The 26,968-nt window shown below is 41.0% G+C and overlaps 1 protein-coding gene across 2 annotated transcripts in view; it reads right to left on the bottom strand.

Annotated features, from left to right (window-relative positions):
* Positions 1–26,968, bottom strand: part of tbc1d22a (TBC1 domain family, member 22a) — a 123,726-nt gene that overhangs the window by 87,168 nt on the left and 9,590 nt on the right. The window contains exons 6-8 of one of the 2 annotated variants that reach the window (XM_053313981.1): positions 11,749–11,819; positions 3,535–3,663; positions 990–1,052 (exon numbers count right to left, since the gene is read on the bottom strand). In XM_053313981.1, coding sequence (XP_053169956.1) covers positions 990–1,052; positions 3,535–3,663; positions 11,749–11,819 — 263 coding nt within the window. Of the gene's footprint in view, positions 1–450; positions 517–989; positions 1,053–3,534; positions 3,664–11,748; positions 11,820–26,968 lie in introns of both variants that reach the window. The other variant, XM_053313980.1, reaches the window with a different exon arrangement.

Below are 26,968 nucleotides of genomic sequence, written 5' to 3'. Positions count from 1 at the left end.
CGTCTGTATGTGTGTTTGTGTTCACCCATGCCAGACCATGCAGTGTGCAACAGCAAGGGTTTCCCCCCCCTCATTTCAAACTTCTAGGCAGATTTAAAAGTATAATCCAACAAAAACTCAACGTGTTGTTCTCAGCTAATGAATATTTAATATTATTCATGCCACACTTCTCTTTCTGAATGTTCTTTTACCAAGTTTTATGACTAAACTAACACAACACCTACTGATACCATAAACACACCCTATGAGATCATTTATTCTGTATCTGCCTATGATTCTTAACCTTTAGCTGAAGCCTGTTAATATCTTATATCGCTATCTCTTTCCTATTCGGTGCCAGTGTGTCATAAAGCTACTCGGCTAATGGCTACCACCCAAATCTGCCTAAAAGCAGGGAGGAGAAACCCTGCTAGGTGAGGTGGTGTGTGTGCAGCAGGAGGGGGGTCTCACCTCTTGGACAGAAGCTTGTTGAAAGAGAGGAATAAGAGGATTAGTTCTCGGTATGTCAATGTGAATCTGCAGAGAGAGAAAGAGAAAAAGACAAACACTGAAGCAACGGGCAGGTTAGCACAGATCGGAGAGGGAGAGCAACAGTTAGTGGATTGGTGTCCTTGATTGGAGGCAGACAGGGGTTTCGGTGTTCTGAAATGGATGGCAGCGGTGGTCCTAAATGTGTGTGTGTGTGTGTGTGTGTGTGTGTGTGTGTGTGTGTGTGTGTGTGTGTGTGTGTGTGTGTCTGTGTGTGTGTGTGTGTGTGTGTGTGTGTGTGTGTGACCACATTTCCACCATTTCAGAGTGTCTACCCCACAGATGAACAATACAACAGGAGGATAGATTCATCAGAAGGGAGCCAGACGGATGCAGGACAGCAGCTGGAGCCAAGCCAACTGAAAATAGTCCAGATTGCATCGGACTGTTTGCGAGTGTGTGGCTTGTTGCTGACAGGACTGGGGGGGATTGAGCTATATTCACAGTCCTGTCCGCCTTACCTCTGTCACCTTTGGCTGCATCACCAAAGACTCAGGACTCATCCTAGGAATGTCTATGTGGATCTGACAGCAACATGGGAGAGAAAGTGTTAGATAAACACACACACACAAGCAATCGCACACACATTTGCACTCACAAGTACCATTGTAGAAGTCCCCTTCATGCACTTCTCCACTATATCCTGCATTTAAACCAGTACTTGACCAGCTGTGAAAGAAGGGATTATGTTTAGACTTAAAGGAAAAAGTACAATACAGTTAACTACTAAGACAATCTGGATTTTTCCTTCAACAGGTGAAAACAGATGTACTGCCCTCAATGTGTGTTTGATATTAAAACTCAGTCATATGACACTAGATAAAATGATTGTGTATAATGTTTGTAGTACAGCTCCCAATGGGAACGAAACATCTCTCGAGGCAACTTTCAGCAGCATTCAGTTCATTGAGTCGCTTGCCTCTATGGTTGAGTTCCAACCGCCTCTTCAGAGCACAAAATGACTGAGAGACAACGTAAATAAGTGGCTGGTTAAAAGAGTGGAAGAGACGAACAGACAAGCAAGCAAATACTGAGCTAACATTTGACAGTTGGCGAAAGGATTCCAATGAGTTGCCAATGTTGCTGGATGTTTGCTTAAAATCTAGCCACTCGAGCATGATAAACCCAAAAATATGACAAGCAAATGTTTGGTTTTACTGCCTCTTAGTGGTCAAAATAATTGTTTAATGTAACTTTAACAGTTGTTTCAAACACACAACTTCAGTGTCTTTCATCCAACAAGCTGCCAGACTTATCTCATAAATTCTGACAGACTTATAAAAGGCAAAGCAATTTTTTTTTTTTTTTTTTTTTTTAAACAGTTTGTTTGGGGATGAAAATGCAGCAGTACTTCAAAAAGCTTGCAGTGCGAGCTGGGACTTCTACAGTGGCTACATCCATATGCATACGTATACACAGACAGAAGCTGTTTTGGGCAAGTTACAAACAACATACGCAGATATAGTGAAGGGACAGATGGACAGACGCAAGAAGAGAAACAAACTATGGAAGCAGATGGAGAGATTCAGACTGGCTGATGGAAACAAACATAAGATATATAAGTGTAATGTATGTAAATATATCTAAAGCCACTTAAACACATTAGACAGAGAACTTAAAACAGTTACCATGTGCATTCAATTTGTGTGCCTGACATATGTATGGAGGATCATTTTGGTCCAAAAATCCAAATGAAAAATGAAAAGTGAACAAATTTAAATTATTTTTTAACTACACTATTAGGAATATTCTGGCCATGATTAAACTTAAAAAGAAAAACAAAATTGAAAAGGGTCATTTAAAAAGGTGTCAAGTGACCATGAAGAAAAGGACATTTAAAATGGAAAAACATAAATGGAAAGGCTCAAACTGAAAGCTTAAGTTGTAAAGATGAAATTGAAAATATCCATGAAATAAAAAACAAAACGGAAACATCCAATATGAAACTCAAAATGAGAAATGGAGAAGCTTAAATGGAAATACTTTTACTTTTAGCTTAATTATAGCCTGATTATTCTTAGTAGTGTTTTAAAAATAATAATCTTGAATGTTATCTCTATCAATTTTCTATTTGGACTTCTAATTTTAATTATGACCAAAAATATCTTCCATACATATGAACAAGCAGACTAAATCACAGCAGCAGAAAAGAAATCACTAGAAATCATCCCTCACTCCATCAACACCAAAAGAGTTGGAATGAGCAGAATTTGGCAGACAAGGAGGCTTCAAGACACGAGCCAAACAATCATCAAAACAAAGTATGCTGGCTTTCTGGCACAGTGCAGAATAGATCAATGGGAAATTGGACAGAATATGAAAAATGCGTGTTTTTGCTATCTACGGCCCACTTTGATGTTTTTTATCGGCTTGAAATGAATGGGAAGTAGTTGAGTGTTAAAATGAAATAGAATACGTAGGGGGAGAGAGAAAGAGAGATAAACACAGACAGAAAGAGAGGGAAAACTAGATATTATTTTCAAAGCCAAAGAGAAGTGTTCATTTAAGCAGCTCTCTGAAGCTCGGGGGCGAGATGTTGCCGCTCGGTGAACAGGGCTCGACCACACAGCCTCCATGTCAACACAGACGGAGAGACAACAGTCCTATGAGTACATGAGGGAGAAGTAGGAAGGGACAGAGAGCAGGAAAGAAGACATGGAAAAGCACTTTTTGCCAGATAACTGGTTTCAGTAATCCTGGCTTCAGGGTGCAACACTGTCAAAACACACACTCTCTTTCTCTCAGACACACACACAAACACACACACACACAGACAGACATACATATAAACATCTTTGGGTCCCGGGTTTCTGCTGAAGGAATATATTAGTGCCAAGTTGTTCTTGTAATTGGAAACGGAAACTTTTGTTGTCCGTCTCTCATTCTGTCCGTCAAATTCTGGGATTCAGACAGGTGTGAGGGGAAAAAGCAATGTAAAATAAATCATTAATTGAAGAAAAAGTGCATTGTGTTTGTGTGTGGACTTGAATGCACGATCATGTCTACCTGTCTGTACGTGTCCTGATGGTGTTCGTCATTGCGGGAGTCGTAGTATTGCTGGATGAAGCCAAAATATTCTTGTCTCTTCCTCTGTAGGACGCTTTCTCTCCTCTCTGCATTGGCTGGCAGGTAACCCTGAGAGAGAGAGAGAGAGAGAGAGAGTTTGAAAAGTAGACAGGAGGAGAAAGGAAGGAGAGAAAGAAAAAGAAAAGAAGATAGAGGGAAGAATTCGGAGTTACAAGCTTACACTAATAAAAAAAATAATGATTGACCAAGAAAAATCTTTTATAACGAAAAATTTGATTGGCATGAATAACGACCTTCTCCTCTTTTAATTCCCACTTCATTTAGCATGTTTTGTTCTTTGATACACCGTGTTTAACATCACACATCCTGTCAAAAAGACTGGATTTTTCTGTTCATCTTCTTCTTACTGACTAGATTAAGTTATGTTTTGGATCCGTCTTGGAAAACAGATTTGTATGGATTAAATAAACATTCCAACACATTCATTTGAACATTAGAGACAGACTTTGTTACTGTTAGACAGAGCCACACTACATCTTCACTAAGCTGCCTGTCTACTGACGGTGTCCACGAGGAAGTGATTAGCACCCCCCCCTCCCAAAACGTTGAACTATGATTTCAAATGTCCAACATCCTAAATTTTTTTTCATTGAAGTTGCAAATGTATTATTTACCAAAGCATTGCATGGATTCTTGTACTGGCCCCACACTTTAGAAAGTAACTGGTAACAGTCTCCATAAACACACCTGTCTATTTGTAACACACATGCACACAGACACACATTCTAACACACACTAGTGCCAGAGGGTTCCACATGGGACTCATTAATTCAGCTCTGTAGATTTTCAGTAAAAGCTTCTTTTCAGTTTCTGAAACCAATTGGCGTTTTTTATGTTGCCGGTCTCTTTTTATTTATTTGACTGTCAGGATTCACAGTTTAATAAACCTTTATTTCTAAACTCTTGTTTTAAAACCTTGACTGGCTGCTTTGAGTCTGTTAGCCAAGTTTAATCACAAAGTAAACTCCTCCACCTGGGATTATACAGTCTGTAAATGACACACACACTTCACTTTGTAAAAGGAAACTTTCTGTTGCTTGACAAAATGCTTCCTGTCTCTTCAGGGATCTACCTCTATGTGTGTGTATGTGTGTGTATGTGTGTATACTTCTGGGAATGTATCAGGCAGTTTATATGAGCATACATTTGTCAAACTGTGTATCGTCCTTGTGCGGTCCAGGCTTATGCAATGAGGAGAAAGTCAACTCCTAACTGAGGAACAAATCTAAAGTCTATTAGCTAAAAGCAAGAACTGGGAACAGGAGCTCTGAAATATTCACTGTGCTAAAGTCCTCAAAACAGAAGAGCAAATAATGTCAAATTATTCTCCAAGTTGTTTTTTTAAATTTGTTTTATCCGATACATGTTCCTCCATGGAACTTCACCCATATGATGACAGCTCGTGTGATAAACAACCACCTGCTAAGTGACAACCGTCTCCATGAAAACTGAGATAACTCCATTCACTGACAAAGACCTTCACATGAGATGCAATTGAGAGAGAAATGTTAGCAAGTAGACAGAGTAAAATGCTTTGAATGAAAATCAATTATCAATTTAAACACAGATTTCCTAGTGAAGGATTTTTTTTAAGTAGACAGATGCTGTTGCAGACTTGCTCCCTTATAACACTCAGTGTGTCTCTCATTTATCACTTTCAATTTAAAATGAGCAGGTTTTTTTTCTGAGAGCACATTTGGCTAGTGTTCAGTCACATGTGAGATCAGCTCTGTTATGGACTGGCTTTAGTGGAGTCACCATCAAACTAAACTGTTCTACCTGCTCTAACACTGACAGTCTCTGAAAAACATAAAAGGTCTTAAAAGGCTGCTGTTGACTGTGGGTGTTTGTTATGGATGCGGATGTCTGTCTGTCTGTCTTATGGCTGTGCTGTAGAGTTGGTGCATCATTTCCCTTTTCATATAGTCCATTCGTGCTTAGATGAGACCACCAATAGTCATTCTAATCACCAAGGGGCAGCAAGAACAGGAGGGGGGGTGTGGGGACTTCAGTCACAACTATAACACAGCATCATTTGGTTTAACATTATTATCTCATCTTTAATAGCATAATCCAAATCATATCCAAAATGTTAGGGCAGAGCAAAGTTTTGGTGAGCAGGCAGACTCACTAGTAACACACTAGTGAACGCACACACACATGGACACACTCAAAGTTCGAATTTTGGGCAACTATTGAGAAAAAAAATCAATAACAGCAGCAATAAAAAATAAAAAGTTTCTTTATTGTTTTATATTCATTTTTTTCTCCTAGACAAGGCCCCAGGAGATGTCTGCAGAGTCTAGAGGTTTATTTGATGCACACAACAACTTTACTTGCAAGCACATAAGCTCGCATACTGTACGGCACACCTGGCTAACACAGACAAACACTGGAAACAGATACTGAACTGAAATGTGAAAAACACACTCAGTGGAGCAAACACTCCGGTTCCTCACGCTCACATGTGCACGATATGACACGTAAACACAGATCTTATTTTATATTCTCCCAATCCATCTTTTCCCTCTCTCTCTCAACAGCACTTCTCATTCTCTGTATCTGTTGGGTTTAGGTTACTCGACCCGAAAAAACAAAACTGTCAGCTTTTTCACGACCAAAAAGATGGCAGACACCTCCTCCTGTCCCTCCCCGTCTACCTGACTGCCGTTTCTCCGTTGGTGCTGCCAGTCAGCCAGACGCTCTCATCTCTGATATCTGCGGGTTAAAGCTACGACTGTGACTTTTTCCCTCACTCTCCGTCTGCCAAAAAGCCCATCCGTCACATGGTGAAACCGCTCCGTATGCAAACACAAACACACACACACACACACACAAATGCGTGAGACAAAACAGGGCGGCCACAGAACAGCGGGCTCCGGTATTATGTGCACTCTGCCAAATGAAGAAGAAGAGCCCGTGTGTGTGTTGAAGGTTAATGGACGGCTTAATGGAGGTCAATCATTGCAGCGGCATTAAAGCTTGATAGGACGGGACCACACACACACATACACACACACACACAAATAAACTCACACACAGGGGGATTTAAAGACAAGAGGACAAAGCTGTAGCAGCACAATTAAGTGTGACAAGCACAACAGTGTGGTTTTATTTCATTAATACTCTTTATAATCACACAATTGAAACATTTCAATGTGTTTTGGTCTACTGGTTAAAGAGGGGTGGGTGAGAGCAGATCTGTGTGACCAGCCAGTGGTACAAAAAAAGTAGCTATGCAGTGCTTCTTTCTGCCTCTGTTAATCTGTCTACATAATCTTCATCTCTTTACTATTTTCTGCATCAATCTACTCCTCAATCCTTCCATCCCTCTAATGGCTCCTCCACTTCAGCAAACTCTCCGTAAGAAATTTTTAAAAAAAAACTGAAACTGGGGAAATATGCTTGGGGAATCCATTTGGGGAATTTAAATGAAATTGTTTTGTTTGGTTTTTTGTGTGTTTTTTTTAGTAAGCCTTCACAGAATCTAAATTGATTTCTACTTAGCAGCAGCGCATTATCCTGGAAACAGACTGGAAACAAACTGTCCCGCTATGGGAACATCTAAAGTTGATGAAACCAAACTTAACTTAAAATCATCTTGTCGCTTTATTTGTATCCATCTTGTGAGCCAAGTTCTGCTTTTTAACTTCACTTTTGTAAACTGAATTAAAACAAAAAACTAAAATCTGATTTATTTCATTAAAAACACATTTTTCTGATATTTTAGATATATATCATGTATTTTATAATGTATGGAAACATCTGCATCCTATGGGTGTTTATAGGGGCTTACAGGTTTTTGACCAAAAATAACTGCTAACAACTATTGTGAGTCCTCATTTCTAGCTAAGATAAGCTGACAGAAGACCTCAGTGGACTTTTAAGGGATTCACCATCCATTAAGTGTGGAATTTAAAGACTCCCTCCAGACTTACTCTGCTTGGAATAATAAATCGTGTCCACAAAAAATCAATTACCTTCCTTAAAAAACAGTTACTCATACTTCCTCATGGAAGAATGCAGAATCTATGATTATACAAGTATTGTTTTTATTTTAGGAGTCAAACTGCTGAATGCGAGATGTCTCCATAAGTGTATTCTTAGTGTGTGTGCACTGGAGGTTTCGAGTATCAACATCACACTTGTGTAAGTTGTATACTGGCCCTCGATTAGCTCTAAACTCGTTGTTGTGATGTCACTAATCCTACTTGCAGGTTCACGCCTTTTAACTCCACTTTCAAGAAAATGAATGAGAAAACAGGCTTCTGGTGCCAAACTCTGCACATCCATCATTCTGCACAGTGAAGCTCAAAACATCCAGCTGAAGGAAGAAGATGTAAAACACATTTATGGCTGGAGGGGGACTTTAAGGAAGGTTTAAAGAAGGCTTTCGAGTCAAGGCCTTAAAGATTTTTAAGAGAAAATGAAATCATACCCTCTTTCTTAGTCAATACAACCCTGATATGATATCCAAAAGAGGACCTCATATTACATAGTGACCGGCGGGCAGCTCAACTTTCGACATGTTCACTGTTGATCTCCATTAAAGAAGAAGGCGACATGCATTGAGGGTGTATTTCTTCACAGGTGTACAAACCGAAGACAAGCGTACAAAGGCAACATCTTTCTTCTCCTGTTCATTAAAAAAAAAAACAATTTCCTATGGAGTTAGCTGGTAATATGGAGGAATGACATTAGATCTGCACCTCTCATGACCATAATGAAAAGGTACAGCATGTTCTAAGGAGGTGTGAGATGATTCCAAGACTGCACAAACCTGCACACACACAAAAAAAAAAACAACCCCATTCTTTGCCCGCTCTCTGGCAACATAATTAGGTGTGCTGTTATACGGTAACAGTTTAACATAATAATCTCTAAATCAGTACCGCTGCCGGTGTTTCCTGATACATCTCGTATAACCCTTTAGCCTTATCAATATTTCCACAGCCAGTTAGTTTTCTCCTCTCCCACCACTTCACATTTAACAGCCACACTCCATTAGCAAATGTACATATTGCCACAGGCTGACATTCTTTCACAAAGCAGAAAAGCCATTTAATTTCCCCCCCCACACACACACACACCCTCCCCCCACCTCCTCCTTCAGGCTCCCGACACCAAGTGCTCTTTAAACAAATGAAATAAGACGGTATTATTTCTGAAATAATGAGAAGTTCAACCGGATGTGTTTCTGAAGCCAGGGGCAACCTGTGAAGCCTGCTGCTCATATATTGAAAAGAGATGGAGGGAGAGAGGGATGGGGTGGGTGATCCAGTGACACTAAAAGCTATTGTCTCCTTCTAATTTTCTATTTTTCATCTGCTTTTTGATTTTTTAAATTTCCACGTGCGCCATAATAACAATGGATGCGGTTATGTGTGATGGCTATGATGCGCTGGTAAAAGCGGGCCTTTGGGGAGAGCGTTACCGAACTCCAACCGCAGCGTGGGGGAAACTTGTATCTCGCGGCTCAAGCATGCTGTCTTGCTGGAGGGCAGGAAAAGAAAGGGGGAAAAAATCAAATAAGTTAGTGCACACTGGTGAGCAGGAGAAGGGCACGAGGGACATCACTGGAGTGAAGTCTTATTACAGTAGGTGCCTCTGCCAAGTTTATGGAATACAGCGTGGGTAGAGGGAGGCTGAATGTGTGTGTGTGTATGCGTGCGTGCATGTGTGTGAGACGGAGAATAGATTTTCCGAGCTTGATCCCTCCTATCTATTTCTCCACTGGATCATACCCCAGACAGGACAGAAAAAGCAGTCAAGTGTTATGACACTTCTGAAGATATGAGAGCTTTTGACACCCTGCCCACTTTGAGCTTTAATCCAAGCCCTGGATTTAACCTGGGGATTATTCCTGCTTTAAGATTTCAAAATCTATTGAAAATCTTGCAAGGTGGAGTAGAGATAAGTTCAAAACACCCCACTCCCCTACATATTTATTAACATCATCTGGAGACAAATGCCCCCAATGAAGATGTGAGTTGTGTTCCGTTATAGAGCTTTTCAATCTCAGCTCCAATCTCTCCATGTCCTTGAAAGAGAGAAAGAAGAGTTTACATTTTTTCATGTTGGAAAGCAAAGCAACAGCTTGCTTCTCAACAACAGATAGAAAACTGCAAATCAAATATTCAGGAGACACCTGAACTAAGGGGGCTTTGGGGAGGGGTGAGTGTGACACTGGAACTGTGCGTTTAACAGCATTTATTTTGGCAAAAAAAAGATGACAGTGTGGAACTTCTTTTGGACACAGCTGGAAAACAGGCAAGTAGATTACTGCAGGAGAGGTTTGAAGGATTCTTGTGAACACATTTGAAAAAAAAAAAATACAACTTTCAATCCTACACAGGGTGAATATATGAAAACTCAAACATTTTAATGTGAAGTGTGACTTTTCATCTTCTTGCAGAGTGATACATGACTGTGAGGTAAGTATGGAGCTACTGTAGAGCTCAGGGGCAATTATGTTAGCTTAGCATAAAGACTGGCGGCAGGGTGAAACCGTTAGCCTAGCCCTCTCAAAAATTTGAAAAATACAGCACCTCTAAAACGGATTCATTTAGAAAAACAAACAAACAGAAATCGCCTAGTTGTGCTTTCACTGGAAGTTAAGTGCTTTAACTATTTCTCGTGACCAGTGGCCAAGTTCAGCGACTTCTTAGAGCTTCTGCTGGTTGCCAAGCAACCTCAGGGAGATGACAAGCCTAAGCAAGAATGCAAATAAATGTATTTTCTTAAAATATCAAACTAAGCCTTTAAAGATGAAGCTTTGTAACAGAGAAGGAAGACCTTGTGGAGGATGGATCATGCTTGTATTTCATTTTCTTATATTTCTGTTGGCATTATTACACAACAAACACTGATTTTTGTGTTTTTTCTTTGCCCTCCATACAATCTTTATCTTTTTTCCCTCCATTGTTTAATCTGCGAGGAATCACAAGTAGTCAAACCGTCATTTATAAAGGCCAAATGGCATATATGCAACCCCCAAAGTTCACAGCAGTGGTCTCTTTACTCATATACAGTATGTACTGTATGTATAAATATGTGCACACACATTAGCTACCCACACATGCATGCACACATACTGTATATACACACACAAATGCAGAAAAGCCAAACACACACAATCACAACGCACAAACAAACCATTAGGGTGTTATCTATGCTACATTTGCTCAAACATCCAGACACACTCACACGTACACACAAACAAACACACACACACACACACACACAAACAATCCACTAAAGTGCAAAGATGCCCCTCCCCTCCCCTCTGCTTGCCTGCCTACACTGCAACCAGTGCTTTGCAACTTCATACAGCATTATGAGCCCTCACTCAGCAAAGTACCAAACAAAGCAGTCGTTAATGGTTAAAGCGCCCAGTTGGTAACCTCCCACCACCAAAAAAAAAAAGATAACAACAAAACACAAACAGCCACACATACATACACACACACCTTTAATGACATCTTTTCTGCGGCACATTAGCTATTGTGCGGTAATTAATGGGAGAGTCATGGCGTTCAAAAAGCCAGTCGTCTCTCTGCAGACTAAGAGCTGTACACCACAACAATGGCTTAATGAGTAAACATACCGCGCGTCTCATGAATAAATTATTTGTGCCTCGCAATTAATTTTCCCTATTGAAGTTTTTAAAAAAAGAGCAGGACTGTTACCAGTCTTCATAAATCAAAAGGGGGGAGGGGGTTGTGAGAGAGAAAATGACAGCGAGTTTGTGTGCAAGTGTGCGTGAGTGAGATCATCTGTATTGGGTTTATTACTAGTGCGAGTGTGCGTGTGTGTGTGTGTGTGTGTGTGTGTGTGTGTGTGTGTGTATGTGTGTGTGTGTGTGTGTGTGTATGTGTGTGTGTGTGTGTGTGTGTGTGTGTGTGTGTGTGTGTGTGTGTGTGTATGCATTTGATGAATCTGTGTCTTTATGTAAGTGTTAATGCATGAGGTTACATCATTTTTCATCTCTGTGTGCTTTTATCCAAGTGTTTTTGTGACTTGTGAGTGTTTTCACGCTTTGCACAAATATGTATTTGTTTCAGGATGTTGTTGATATTTTAACATGTAGATATTTTCAATGTATGTGTGTGTGTGTGTGCACATGGGACTTACTGAAAGCAGCTTCCACGTAATCGGTCGGACTTGTCGTGGGATTCCAGACCAGCTGAGTTTCCGTAGCTCCTCTGTAAAAAGAAAAAAGCAAACACCAGAGGATGAGTAAAAGATTGAGCCAATTTCTGGACAAAGACTTAAGAGTCCGCTCCAGAGCATGACAGATAAATTGATGGGGCAACATTATTCACTATGTGACTGTAGGTTTTCACAGATATATCAATATGGTAGCTTATATACAGAATGTCAGCTGATAGATAACAAGCGATTGATGTGATTGATATGGCTGAGGTCATTTATAAACAGCGTCTCTTTTACATAGTTTGTCCACCTGAGAGTGATGCCTAGTAGAAGTCAACTGATTAATCAGTTTGTGATAGAACAAGATCGGACGTTTTATAAAGGGAATCAGTGGGATTTGGCTCCAGTAGTGGCCAGAGGCTGTGCAGCTTCTACCGGTCATGCAGAGACAAACATCACCATTTTGATCCATAGTCAAAGTCAAGGTAATCAGGGTTTTCACTACTATTTAAGTGTTTTGTTTAGCAGCATCTTAGCCAAATGAAGAGAAAAAAACTGTTTAGCTGTCATTTATGGTCACACTAGCTTCTCTGTCTGTCTCCCTGTGTTGCACCATAGGCAGGACTGAGCTCCTCACACAATCCTCATCTTTCTTCCCCATCAACTATTTTATCAAACCACCTGTTCAACAAGCACGTAGGAAGGCGTTATTTCTACTTGCGTTATCTCCAATGTGGCAAAGTCTTGTAAAGTTAGCTACTGGCTGGGACAAAGTAGCAGTGTTCTTAATCCTCATTCTTTCTCAATCAGTATTTTCAAATCCGAAATATTATTTATTTGAGATATTATTGAGTTTGTATGGTGACTTTGCTAATGTGAACATTAGTATTGCCGAGCTAGAAACAGTATGTAGTTTCATTTAAAGCATAAATCAATTCTAATACTGTTCTCAATTATTTATCAAAAAAAAAAAGATAATTAAAAGAAAATGAATAATGAAAAAGAACTGATAAGAATATTGATACAGAACCGTGTCGACAAGAGTATTAATTTGGGTATTGACTGTTTTGAGTTTGATGTTCAGTGATCCAGATTCATTTATTTATTTAATTAATTAACATATTTATGACTAGGACTTAGCTGTTCAGTTCAACAGTTAGGGGGTTAATGGCTATTGGCTTCTTCTTGATTCTTGAGACTGTAAAATGTCTCCCTCGCTTCACATTCTGGTCATAATCATTAAATAACAAAGTGCAAGGACCCCTCAGAAAGTGATTATTCATCAAATATCGATTTCAACATTAGCCCCAAAAAAATCCAGTATAAACCACACTCTAAGAGACTGAGACAGAAGCGAGACAAAAGCCTGAAACGTGTTAGTCAGTTAATCAATGTATTGTCTCACAGATTCCCTTTCATTATCCAGCAGTGAAAATATTACATTTAATAGATCATATTAATCAAAATGACTGATAGTTAACACATATTTCCAGCTGGATGATCCAGTAAGATGAAGCACACTGAAAACATTTAAAAACAGAGATTTTCTTGAAAGACACGGCCTCTGTTTCAGCCTCAGATAAAAGCAGCTTTCTCCACCTTCAATGCAGCTGTGATCCACTGTGTACATTTGTTCATTATCAGTTACTGAGCTGATGGCACAATAAACACTAAAATTACCACAACAACAATTTGTATTTTTTTTTTTTTTTTTATCAGTACACACACACTGCATAAATGATTGTCCCATCTGTTATCATCAGTGACAGCAACCCAAATGCTGACGTCACAACCTCTCCTGTATGCTAACACGTAAAGACTCACTGTGGTACAAGAAATCAATTACCATGACTTTAAATAGACCCTTTAAGAACAATTTTCAAATCATTATGGGATATTTAAGTCATCCTCCAACAGCTAAATCAATCAATCAATAAATCAATCAGCCATCCAACTAACCCGGGATGTCCTGAGTGTCCAGATTTTCCTATCCTGCCTCTCCCTTCTCTCTTTGCTGAAAATTTGATGGGGTTAGAAGTGGATTATTAACTACATTCTCCCCTGGCCAGGTGGGAGAGCCAAGAGGCTATAAGGTAAAATAAATCTGATGAAGAGGTGCAAATTGAACTTTGAATTGGCAGAGAGTAGTTCCCTTTGGGTCCATGAAGACCCAGAAAATATGGCTTTAACGTTACATATTAGGTCCAACTTATAACACTCTCTCTTTCCCTCTTTGACACACACAGCTGGATAATAATAGGGGAAGGAAGATGTGGGGTGAGGATGGAGAGCGGCTCAAGAGAAAATACATTGTCTTGTGGGATCAAGCAATTTGGATCTTGCAGTGTTCTCCCCTATATGCTTTCAACAGTTAATTATGAATGCCAATGCTGAAATTTCTCAGTGTACATAATAATCACAATGAATGCAAACTGCTGCACACTTCAAGCAGCTGACTGGAGAACAGTGGTGAGCGGATGGAGATTAGTATCATTGCTGCAGCCTCTCCTCAATGTCCTCTCCTCTGCTCTCTGTGTCAGTGCGTGGCCGAAGGCAGGGCTCAACTCCTCTCACTCACACACACACACACACACACACACACACACACACACACACAGGACTGCAGAGAAGCCGCAGTGGAGATGGTGAACCAGGTGAAGTAAAAGATAATGTTTTACTTGAGTACAACACAACTATGCTCTTAACTACAAGTACAACAGAACCTTTGTGAGTGACAAGCCAACATGTATTTAATCAAACAACCTGTTCAACAAGCATAAACATGTAGAAAAAGTGATACTTCCACTTGCTTTGCCTGCAGTCTGCAACCCACCACTGATATGTTTTACACAACCACAGTGCTTGTTAAGCTAACAATGCATTGCTACAAAATCTGCCTGTGTGTCACCTAATTGTTTAGCTTCATTTGCCACATACCTTAATTAAAATGTGTCAAATTCTTCTTCTAAAGGCTAAGACAAAGTAGCTCCTCCCTCTACCAGCTGTACCTTCAGGCAGTCAATCACATCAGCAGCAGAGGCAGGAGGACCGAGGACAGGAGGAATGTCTGTGTTCTCCATCTTCATTCTTTCTAAACTTGACTCAGTTTTTTCATGGCAGATATATGATGTATTTTATTGACAGGTTATGTTTATTTCCAGTGAGATTTTATTGACTTTATATAGTGGCTTTGCTGTTGTAAACATTACTGCTGCTGCCCTGGAAACATTAGTTACATTTAAAATATGAATCAATTGTAATCGTGTCCTGAATGTGGATGACTTCAGGACACAGTGTTTATTTTATCAGTGAGCATATTTGTTTCACTTTTCTTCGTGCTGGTGTCGGAGTGTACTGTGAAAAACTACAACCAGAGGTTTCTTTCCCTCATAAATATTGTAGGTTCCAAAATGATGTGAAAATGAAGACTTCTTAGTCGAATAAAATCAAATTTCTGGGGGGGAGGGGGCGCCCAAAACCCCCTGACTGTGTTGAGGCCTTTCATTCTTTTGACATTCATTACAACTACAGCTATCTGCACCTCCAGAGTCCTTCTGGTTTCAAAAGCTCCTGTAAATTATCGCGCAAATGGCTCGATGAACATGAATAAACCTATCCGCAACACTTCTGAAATACTTTAAAGTTATTTCACTGCTGCTGTGTGTAAATCCGGATCCTTGCAACGTGGGCTACGCACACACACAATAGCAGCACTGCTGATAAAGAATCCAAAGGGGAAAAACAGTCTCCTATTTCGCCCTAGTCTCAGTGAATGGAATATAATAACCAAACTACAATAAAAGGTGTAGGATATAAATTTTCCCCGCACCATAAAAAGATCATGTTCGTAACTGGAGCTTATGCTATTGTTTGTATTGGTGACAGTTTTTCTCAAGGCGCAACCTTTACCTGATCTATGATGTCTACCTCCGGATCATTAACGCATTATTTGTCTGGTTTTGACCCACCTTTGGACTTCTTTTGTGTTATGACCTTATAGTCAAGCCTTACAAGTTGAAAACAATTAAACCTAACAAGAAGAAACTGGCATCAGATCCACAGAAATAACAAAACTGTAGAATACATAATACATTTTATTCTTCATCCAAAAACCCACCCCGAAAGCCAAGTGAAATCATCAAGTGACCTTGTCTACAGGGAACAGGCAGCTTAGCATATTCAAGATATATGACTGTGTGTTTGTCCGGAGCTGGGTTTTTTGTTCTGGTTTGGTTTTTTTTAAGAAGCATGGAGGTTCCTGGATGGGTTCTCACTAGCATTAACTCATCCATTATTCACCAATAGAGCTCCCTCTGCCCCGGACCCTGCGAGTCTACAAACAGCCATTAGCATTCACCAATATAAGTCGCTGCAGCCGAACTGAGACCGACGTGAAAACGCAGTGGAAATCTCTTCACTTGTAATTGCACTGCCACTGTTTTTTTTTTTACTTGCGTTCTGAGAGTGAAGGGAAAAGGGGGGAAATTGATTTCAGAGCAAATTAAATGGCATTCTCTTAACATACTTTTCTGGGTTGAGAGAAAAAAAAAAAGAAAAAACAAAACAAATGTACGCAATGAATAAGCCAAATTCTTCCTGGACTCTTATACAAGGCGCTGGCTGGAAATTGATAAGCCCTTCGCGCAGAGTGAACGGTATTGATTAGCGCTGCCAAATGACTCTGCCTTGCCTGTTCTTCAAGGCAAATGCAACGGAGAGTCAGTGACAGATAGCAGAATAGGAAATAGCAATCAGATAAACAGCAATGGCTAAGTCCATTGGCTAAATTGAGTGAAACGCATTAGAGCTTGTTCAGCTGATGGGAGTAGCTATTTATTCACTATAGCTCCGGTGCATCTTCCACTTAAAATTTCCCCCCTTTACCTTGTCCCCTCTGACTTTAATTATATAGATATTCAATACAGTGATCTAGTGCACGGCATGGCTCTGTTGGTTTGGAGGGAGTCAGAGTCCAGGCGGAGTGGGAAGGTTTCGATTACCCCGAGGCTACCTGTGCAGTGGTGAGTCGCATTCAAAAACAGATACAAAAAAAAAAAAAAAAAAACTCTCTCAGATGTGACACAGACCATAAAAAATTACAAAGAAAAAGGTGCAGCAGGGTTTTCCGCCGATTCTATCCGTGTCTCCTTGCTCCATTTCCTCTCCTCGGGACTACAAATGAAAGGCAACATGTGAGGAAGTGCAGTGAATTGCTACAAAGTTACGGTGTGAGTTTTGCTTCCCTCTTTAACAGTAGCTCTTAGGCATACAAGCTTTCACTGAATGTTCTCGTCACTACAAAGAAAAAGTACCGTTGTTCAGTGGTGCTTTACAAATGAGTTCATTAACTGCTGTTTTTTTGGGTCTGTTTTGTCAGGAAACTCCTTTTCTAATACAATATCTCACGTAACTGACATAGCATAATACTATAATGGCCACTACAAGCAGACTTAATTGGCATTGCGGTCTTGTCTCTGTGCTGCAATTACAGCCGGTGCTAGTTACAGTGTAGTTTGTGAGGGTACGTCCCATTTGGAGGCTGATGAAAGACAGATTCAGGATCTCTGCCTATTGATTAACACTACTGCAAGTCAAAAGGACACTTGCAGTAATTTTAGAAAGTAGCATAAACTTTCAAAGATCCCCATTATCCCCTGGGTGATGTGTTTTTTTTTTTACATCTTTGAATCTCACGTGTGCCTGTCTTCGTTAAATATGTCTGAACGCGCCATTTGGTTTCTGCAACCTTTATGTGGAGCGGGTCAGCCGCAGTGAAGTTGTGTAGAAACTACTAAGTCTGAGTGTTTAAGGGTGAAATCGTTATCCTGTGTGCGGCTCGACATTCATTATGCTCCTAACAGCAAGTCAACGGTGTCTCTCCTCTTGCCCAGCACCCTTTGAACCTTCATTTGCACTGTCAGACAAAGAAATGAGTCCATGAATCTTGTGGGCTCGGGCTTAATTAAACTATGTTATATTTTCCCCACCTGGCATTAATCTCACCATAGGGGGCACGGAGAGGAGGGGTGAAAGGGGGGCGTGAAGCACAAGTTGGCTAATGGTCTTTACATCCTGATGCCGCAGTGATCTTCACAAAGTGTCGTCCCCTCCGGTCAAGCACTTAACCGTTGCAGTGGAAGAAAGAATGCGCGTGTTGAAGGGGCATCTGTGCGAGCATACGTGTGTGGGCATTTTTGAGTGAGCAGAGAGGGTAAGGGGCGAATATTTACTTGGCACCGTGCGGCCAGCAGAACAAACAGATGTGCCTGGTAAGATTCATGTATCATATCGAGGAAAAACCGCAGACACAGCCTCCGCTCCCCTCCTGCAAATAGCTGCTTTCCAAACGCTCTCCAGCAGTGAGCCGGACCGCCACAGAATCCAAATTCACATTTCGCCCCAACGTGAGTCTGGATGACTTATGGATCCACAGCGTGACTGTCAGAGTATTGATGCACTGCGCTGGTACAGTATATCAAAAGGACAAAGGTCTACAAGGAAAGAATTCTTCATCATATTCTTCCAGTTTCACACATTTTAATTAGTCCTTGCCTTAAAGGCTGATTTGAGAGGAGATCTGCAGAAGGAAATATATCATCCATCTGTGAAATACACTCTGTAGTGTTGCTTAATTCTAATGCAAATACACTCACATGGGAATATGTCTATACCCCTCCATTTCCTAAATGCTTTGCTCTATAGCCGCACTCATCTCCGCTGCAATTCCGGAGAAATCATTTTCTGAGGAGGAAAATTCCATTTCCCACAGTGTGCAGAGACAGAGAAGGCGACATGAGCACAGTTGACGTACAGGCTAAATTGCAGATGTCGTTTCATTAGTGTGAGGCTAGCTCATCTCTCAGAAAACATATCTGACTCTCTAGGGCATCTCTCTTGTGTGTGCGTGTGTGTGTGTGTGTGTGTGTATGAAGGAGACAGCCAGGCCTGAGCTCCGCTGGAATAAATTAAAGGCATTTCATGACATTTTGAAAATTAATCTGTTGTTTTTGCTCAGCGGGCACTTGTCACAATGTGGGGGAAAGAAGAAAAAAAAAAGTTTCTGCAACTGTCCTGGAGGCGGCGAGGGACTAGCTGTCTCTGTCAGTCTCGGTGAACAAAGTTAACAATGCAAACAAGCCATTTTTAGCTGACAAATTTGTTATCTACCCCCCCTCCCCCCTCCTCCTCCTTTTTTACATATCCTTCACCTGTACAACAAAAAACAACCTCCTTTAACAGGTGCAGAGACAACTCACTAAGGTTAAACTCAATTTTCACAATTCACCCCACAGGAAATCATTTCCAAGTATACATATAGAAATGCAAGCAGGCCCCAGTGAAGACAGAATTTCTCTATTGGGACCCATAAAACATCACATTATTATATACATGCTTTGGAATTAGTGCCATCAGTGCTGTGGCTGTTTGGCATGCTGGCAGGCGCTGAGCTCGGTCTTTCCGATGTACAGACCAAACCCCGGAGGAAGCGGTATTCCTCACCGGCATGGAAAAAAAAAACACCTGTAACGTCTGCATCGAGCGACTCAAGGACGGCTGCTGCAAGTCTTCCTCTGTGTACTTGACTATTGTACTCCATTATGCATGAACTTACAGGGGTGCACTTTGTCTTGGCTGGAGTTAAGCTAGGGACCACAGGGGGTGATTAGGACACCGTGTACCTTCTGTTGAACACCCACAACAGCTGCTCTGATATGGGACCCTCACAGCTAATGAATGCTCAATGACTCTCGCAACATTCAGAGGGCAAAATATAACTAAATATCACGTTTTGTGTTTCATTCATTTAACCGGCAAGGATAATCAAAAAGTATTAGGCGTCGGACGCTTGAGAGTAGTTAGAATAGGAGGGAAGGTCGCGTCAAATGTACACATGGCGGAGTCTCCAGGTGCAGGCCGATTGGGTACCTTCGCCGACAGCATCTCCTGTGAAGCAGATGGGGTTGGGTGTCTCGATAAAGGCCACCTCCACTGTACTTGCTGAGGGAGGAGAAGAATGTGTCTTATTCACCTCTCTGGCCCAGATTCTCTCAGGCTGCATGGGGATTTGGACCACTTACATTTGGGTCAGGAACATTTCTTTAACATTTTGGCTGCAAAACAAAATTTTCCAAGGCGAGGGCCTAAATTGGGGCGGGATCTAAGTATTTAGGGTCTTAATCTCATACACAAAAACCCAAGAGTACCATTAAGTTACACTACTAGAATCATGCATGCATTCATAAAGGAATGTTTTGCTCCAGAGGCAAGGTCATTGCTTCAAATCAAATGAAGTATGGGAGTATGTATATGTATGATTATGTATGAAGTTTCTGTATCTGCACCACTTCCATGTCTGCCTGTCTGTCTGTCTGCTTGCATGTCAGTCAGTCCACCTGCCCTGTGCCCATGGTTCTGTATGAAGGCCAGTAAGACAGCGAGAGGGAGGGGGGGTGTGTGCTGTCAGTCAGTGCTGGCTGAGCAGGGAGCTGATGGGAGCAGGAGTGAAGACGGTTGGCAGGCCGGAGCCATGCACTATTCAGGCTTCATTCAGACGGAGCGCGCCCACTGGGGCAAAACTTCGCAAGGTTCTGGGCAGCTGGCGCGCACGTGAATACGATGCACACCCACCACAAAAAAAATAGGGGTTAAAATAAAGGGGGTTTATATTCTGCGACAGGAGCTGCCTCGCCAAATCCAACATCAGGATTGTGGCACTAAGGTCCAACATTTCAGCAGTATAGGCATTAGTAATCAGTTGCTTTAAATACAGTGGTGGATACTTCACATTACTGTACTATCAAACTGAAAGACAAGCACAGCCTCAACTTTAACTACCAGCTTTTTCTTTGTCTTTAAAAACCATCTGTGTATCTTCATGTATAAAATTAGAACAAAGGCTTTTCCACAGTATACTGAAAGTCAGAGCACTTACAGGTATATTGTACTCTGTTACAATGTAGCATCATCCAAAACACCTGTCTTAGATAAAATTGCTATGATGAAAAGCAGGTAAATGCCATCTTTTCTGTCCCGGTGGCATCCGACGCTATTTTGCGACTGAGGTCAGAAAAACAATACTATAAGGACGGACACCTTTATCATGCGCTGTATTAAAAAGTTAAGCTCTCCTCCCATAAACCTTGAATGCCATGAGAGAGTCCTGAATGGTCTAACTCATCTAAAGGACAAAGTGATGGCGCCAGGGAGCAGACTGCCTGTAAACTAATGGGACTCTTGTAAAAAGATACTTCCCTCTGGATTATACCTGCTCAGGAGACCTGATGGATGGCCCAGATGGCTGGGAGAGGACACCGAGCATAGATGACTGTACAGGTGTGAGGAAGTATGTGCGTGCATGTGTTCTTTTGTGTGCTATAACAAGGACTTGAATAGTCAATTCCCTGAAGCTTATCTTGCCTTTAAGTGATTTAGATGAAGGTTCAAAAATATCTGAACTGGTAATAGTATTTTTTTTTAGCTTTATGAGCAGATATGCAGACATTTCAGAATTTCATTTATGTGTTTTTCTTTACCTTTTGTTACTTTTTTTTTTAGGGGTAATATTCATTTTGATTTGGGAGGAAATGTTAAAAAACAACTAATTAATATGCTCCATGAAAGCGGTGCAGATTCAAAGGATAAGCTACCGCAGTGCAACTGGCTGTTGTTGATTTCAGTGAAAATACAAAGGTAATAGGGAGGCTGTAACACAAAGCCTGAAATCTGTTCCCCACTTTGTGACTAATTCTGCTCAATTCTCCCCTCCAAATTCTCCAAAAGCTTTTAAATCATCAAGAGTAGGTTAATAATTTGTTTCCTGAACTAAAAGATGGTGAATAATGTGAAAGGAAAGTTGTTTTTTGTTGCTTATAATAGTGCCTGCACTTTAACAGTCTAGTAAAGTTTACAGGCTATTTCGATTTTGGAGTTGGTTTAAAGTTTGAGTCGTTTATTGTGATGAGACACAATGTGGAACCTTGATGCTTTTTATGAACTCTTACTTCTACGACAGCATAACAATACCAGGGTTCCAGCGTACTTATCTGTTTGCTAGGTGAAGCAGCACTGGTAAATAAACTGACCAATATTATTAGCTTTCATGTTATTAAAGGAGGCTTGTGACATTGAGCTCTGCTTTTTAATCATGTAGAAATTTACAACACGGTTCTAGTTTGTAAGCAGACTTAAGAGAATTTATTTCTACAAATAAACCTCTGGTGATACCTAATTGGATAGAAGTGTCATTCTTTTCTAAAACCTCAAGTTAATAAATCACTAAAAGTAGATAATGAATTGTAGGATTATACTGAAACCGTTCTTGCTCTGGGCGCGAGATGTCTTCCGTGCACATTCCGTGCAATTCTCCGCTTCCCCGTGGCCAGCGGAGCACAGGTGTGAACTATAAGGGCTGAAAGTGTGTTCAGTCAAGCTTCTCTTTGGAAAAAGGAGAGGATGAAAAATTCACACCGAAGACCACATGGTGTAACATATGAATAAACTAAGCCAGACGATCCGGGAGACTACTGACACAGGAGACAGCTGGTGGTTGGACCAACCTTATTAAGTCAGGTGTTTTGCCCGGGGACATGCTAGGAGGCAGCACACGCACATGAACATTCATGGTGTGCACACATACATATGCCCCTGACCATTTGGATAGTTACCATACTGGAGCGCACAGTGGAGTACAATTTTAATCAAATAGATGCTGCTGAGGTTTTAAAAGAGAGAAACCTTACAAAGAAACCTTTCTTTTAGTAAAGTTGCCGTATTTCTCTTTTTTTTTACAGTCTAATGCTTCATTATCTCTTCTTCTTCGCTGTTAAACTTGTGACAGACACCACTGAAATTGTCACATATGGACAATGCCTTAGAACCAGGCATTAGGACTAAGTTAAATTGAATTACATTGCCTCTCGCCACTTTTGATGGCGCCTATTAACTTTGCAAACAGTGCTGATGGTAAGCCTATCATATGGTGGCTGCTGTGTAACAGGATTGCGGATTGCGGCGCGACAGTGTGAGTCGAGCGACAGTGGCATAAAGTAGAAAGCCTCCCGACCGTACTTGCTGCAGTGAAGGTGACGGCAGTTGAGGGGGGTTAGAGGGGGGGGAGCCTGCTGTAGCGGTGGAGGTGTAACAAAGAGCTGCAGCACCCCCAACAGAGAGTAGAGACACACCGACAGTCAGCAACGCAATGAAAGGAAACGTGTGTACGTTCATATGGGCATTTTGTGTGTGTGTGTATGTGTGTGTGTGTGTGTGTGTGTGTGTGTGTGTGTGTGTGTTTTGTACATGTGTAAGTTGAAGTCATGTGTAAGTTGAAGTCAGAAAAAAAAAGAAAGGAGAGACAAACAAGGAAAGGATATGATGAAAAGAGGAAGTAAAAGATAGAGTAAGGATAAATTGCCAGGAAAGAGAAGAGGAGAAAGGAGCATTGCCATAGCAACAGCAGTATTTCTGCCATCCAGCAATAACTGCTTGATGTCAGATGCCAGCTCTGGGTCTTAAAATCTATTAAAAAGAAGAAGAAAAAAAAGAAAAGCTATGCACACAGTCTGTCAAATCCAGCCTTGTGACTTATAGCCACTTGAACACACACACACACACGCACACAGACACAAACACTACCAATTACTGATTTTCAGGTGGTAGAAAAATAACTTTAGAGACTGAAAAAGGTGAAAAGTGAACATTTAAAAACTAAAAAATATGACAGAGCACCTGCTACTGCATTAGTGAAGCAGTTTAGCATCGTGATTTAATAGAAATTTGGTCCATCATGGTTTAATTTTACCTGGACTCGCAAGAGCTGTTTTGAATTGTGTCAAGTTATGCAGGAAAGTCTAGTAATTAGCAAAATATTCAGGCATATTCTTCCAATCTCACTAAATTCTAAGTTACAGGAACAAGAAGTAAAACTTATGGAGGAAGCTGGCTATACGAGTCCCCCCCCCCCGCCCCCCCTCATTTTCTGCTAAAATAGCTCGCTCCATACCGTGCGTACAGTGGCTGCTGCGTTCAGGTTCACACGACAGACACGCTCGCCTCAGGACACCGGGAATAATTAGCTCAGATCAACCTGACATCAATCAGCCCCGCTCCTGCACACGCACAGGTCACCACCCTCTACATGACCTTACATGCTAAACAGACCGCTGTCACAACCTGTCGCTGGGCTCGATGAAAGGAGGAGAGAGAGAAGGAGGGAGAGGGAGAGGGAGAGGGAGAGGGAGAGAGAGAGAGAGAGAGAGAGAGAGAGAGAGAGAGAGAGAGAGAGAGAGAGAGAGAGAGAGAGAGAGAGAGATTATAAAACAACTTGGGCAGAGAAGAGGAAACTGACAGGTGAGAAAAAAAGGTAGAAAATTGGTAAAAAAGTGTCTTTTTTACCATCATCCCTCTCAATTCAATACAATATTCTTCAAACTAGCAGTTTGGCAAAGTTTCATAATATGACTCGGGGCATGAGGAGAACTTTATACTGCTCAGTGCTCTCTGCTGCAATCCCTGACTAGATTAGCCAGGCTGTAACACTAAAACCGAGTTAGCCGTGATGTTATCCATTGATTTTATTTTTTTTTTGAAAAATGCAACATTTTCACACACTGACCAACACACCTGTGGACTCCAGAGACAGGCGGCCCTGACATGTCGGGGGGCTTGTCCCAAAAACATCGCCGCCTCGGCAATTAATTACACCATTCAAGAGAGGAACCCACCGATGGATCATCCCCGGCGCCCCTCCTTCGAGCTCAAGGACATTCGGTCGAGTTTCTCTTTTACACAAGGGGGCGACTTCCCCACCGACAGCGCCTGTTAATGTGTGTGTGTGTGTGTGTGAGCACTGGTATGAATTTAACTGTGTCACAGACCCAGGGTTGGGGGAATTAGCACCCGCAGAATGCTGGTTAAATATGAACATTTATCTGCCAGTGGCTGGTAGACGTTCACATTTTAAAAAGTTAATTTCCCACCCTGCCACAAACAGGGGCGATGACCTGCCTTTAAGGACAAGGAGTTTCATCCATCATATCCATCATCTTCCTTTTTCTCCTATTCTCTGTGAAAACATCAAACATCTGGGAGTATATAAAAGGCTGAAATTTTTATTTTCAAAAGGCCCCATGAAATGAAAAATACATTTGTCAGTTCTAATCCACTGTCCCTGTGTTAATTGTTCATTTATGTAAAAAAAAAAAAAGAAATCAGTATCAGAGGATTTTTACATCAATTCCCTGTCTTTTCTTTTCTTGTAAAACACTTTCAAATGTTTGATGACTCATCCTACACTCAGGGGCGTTTATTCATGTTCAGTCATATAAAACCGCACTTCAAAATTCTTGAAGAGATTGGGTATCAGTGTTATCATTTCCAAAACAATGTGGCAGAGGTCTAATTCATTCATCTCTCCTTCATCTTCCTCCTGATCTAACAACAGGTGGGAGAGGAGTGTGTGGAGCCAATAGTCTTTTGTAGCTTTGTTTCTCTCTGTAGCTCTGTATCTCACTAAACTATAAACCCCGCCCACTTTTTAGTGTTCTGATCAAAAGCAAAGGGTTTGATTTAAACCGCTCATGTAACTGAACTATGGAAATACGTCACAGGGCAGCAAGATAAAGATGCTCTATAACTTCAATTTCACTCACTTTAAGTGGAAAAAACCTCATCAGTATTTCAAACTCATATTTTCATGCTCAGAAGCAAAGCGACTCTGCAAAGCAAGGTCAACTCATACTCACAAGCAAGCAGTGATATTATTTACTTTTGTCCCAGAAATATTTTGTTACATTAAGCTTAAATTCCTTCAGACAATTTCTCTTTTTTTTTTTTTGTTCTCATCTATATCTCTATTCTTTGCTGCAATGACCCAATTTCCCCACAGGGATCATTAAAGTTTCATCTTATCTTATCTTATCTGCCCCTATCCCTCTCCATTGCCATATCACCCCCCCTCGCACACACACACACCCACCCACCCACACACCCCATCTCACCCCACCCTCACATCCCTTCACTTAATTATGTCCCGTGAATGAAGTTCATCTTTCATGCTGCCAGCAGCCGGCAGCGTGGCTCGCCCGTTCGGGGCTATCTAATCACGGCGCTGAGACTAAACTAAATTTAGACAGCGGGCTTGTGATGCCTGGCAGGCCCTAATGGGGGCTGACATCTCAAGACACTCTGCTGATGTACAGGATACACTCTGCCCGAGCGGTCCCCAACCACCATTGACCAGCGCTGATGACCTGTGAACCAGTTTGTTTTGTTTGAAAAGTTTTCAAGGGGGATCACACGTAGAGGTGAACTGCTGTGCTGACTAAGGCCATTCAAACTTAATGAGATCCAGTGTTTACATTTTAGGATCTTAGCCAATGCTCCAAGTGTGTGTACCTCAAAGCAATCTACATGTGTCAGGTACAGCTGTGGCAAAGTAAAACCAGGGGTACAAACTCACACAACTGTACTCAAATTGGACATCGATCAGCCATGTCTGCCGATGTCATAGGAAGTGCAAATGCAGGCTATCATATTAGACGAGATAATCTACTGGTGGCATCAATAATCAACTATAATAACACAAATGTACTGAGAAATAGCTCAGGGAATGTTTAAGAACTCAGTTTAAACACATAATTAAAGTGAACTTTCTGCCCCAACAGCCTGACAAATAAATCAGCTATTTCAGTGAAATGCTGATATTTAAGTTTTTATATTGTCATACATGTAGGACAATAATTAACGACACGTTATTACAGAAATGCCAAAACTATGTAAGACTACTCAGTTGTAAAACATATCTGCTTGGTCACTAAATATCAAAAAATGTTAAAATACTAATGATTATCAGCTAATATCTTGTTTTCGCTTGATATTGAATTTTTTTTTTAACTCAAAAATCTGTCATCAGTCGAGTTTTACTGCAAATATTGAACAATCAATGCTTTCTAAAACACTTGAGAGCCTTTTAATGTGAAACAGATGGAGAAGGTGCTGCACTTTTATCAAATTACCCCAAAAAAACAAGAGCAGATAAATAAAACTGAGGAGATTCTAACCACATATACTCAATAAAAGGCCCATCACTAATAATAGCCTGCCTGACATAAATGCCTGCTCGTCTCTTCAGTAAAAAGGTAAATTAAGGCCACAGCCAACATTTGAGAATGGAGGCTTTGGTATTTAAACTGTGTCTTTTCTG

This window comes from Scomber japonicus, chromosome 23 (assembly GCF_027409825.1).
Source record: "Scomber japonicus isolate fScoJap1 chromosome 23, fScoJap1.pri, whole genome shotgun sequence".
NCBI lineage: Eukaryota > Metazoa > Chordata > Actinopteri > Scombriformes > Scombridae > Scomber > Scomber japonicus.
This window is presented reverse-complemented; position numbering and strand designations above follow the sequence as displayed.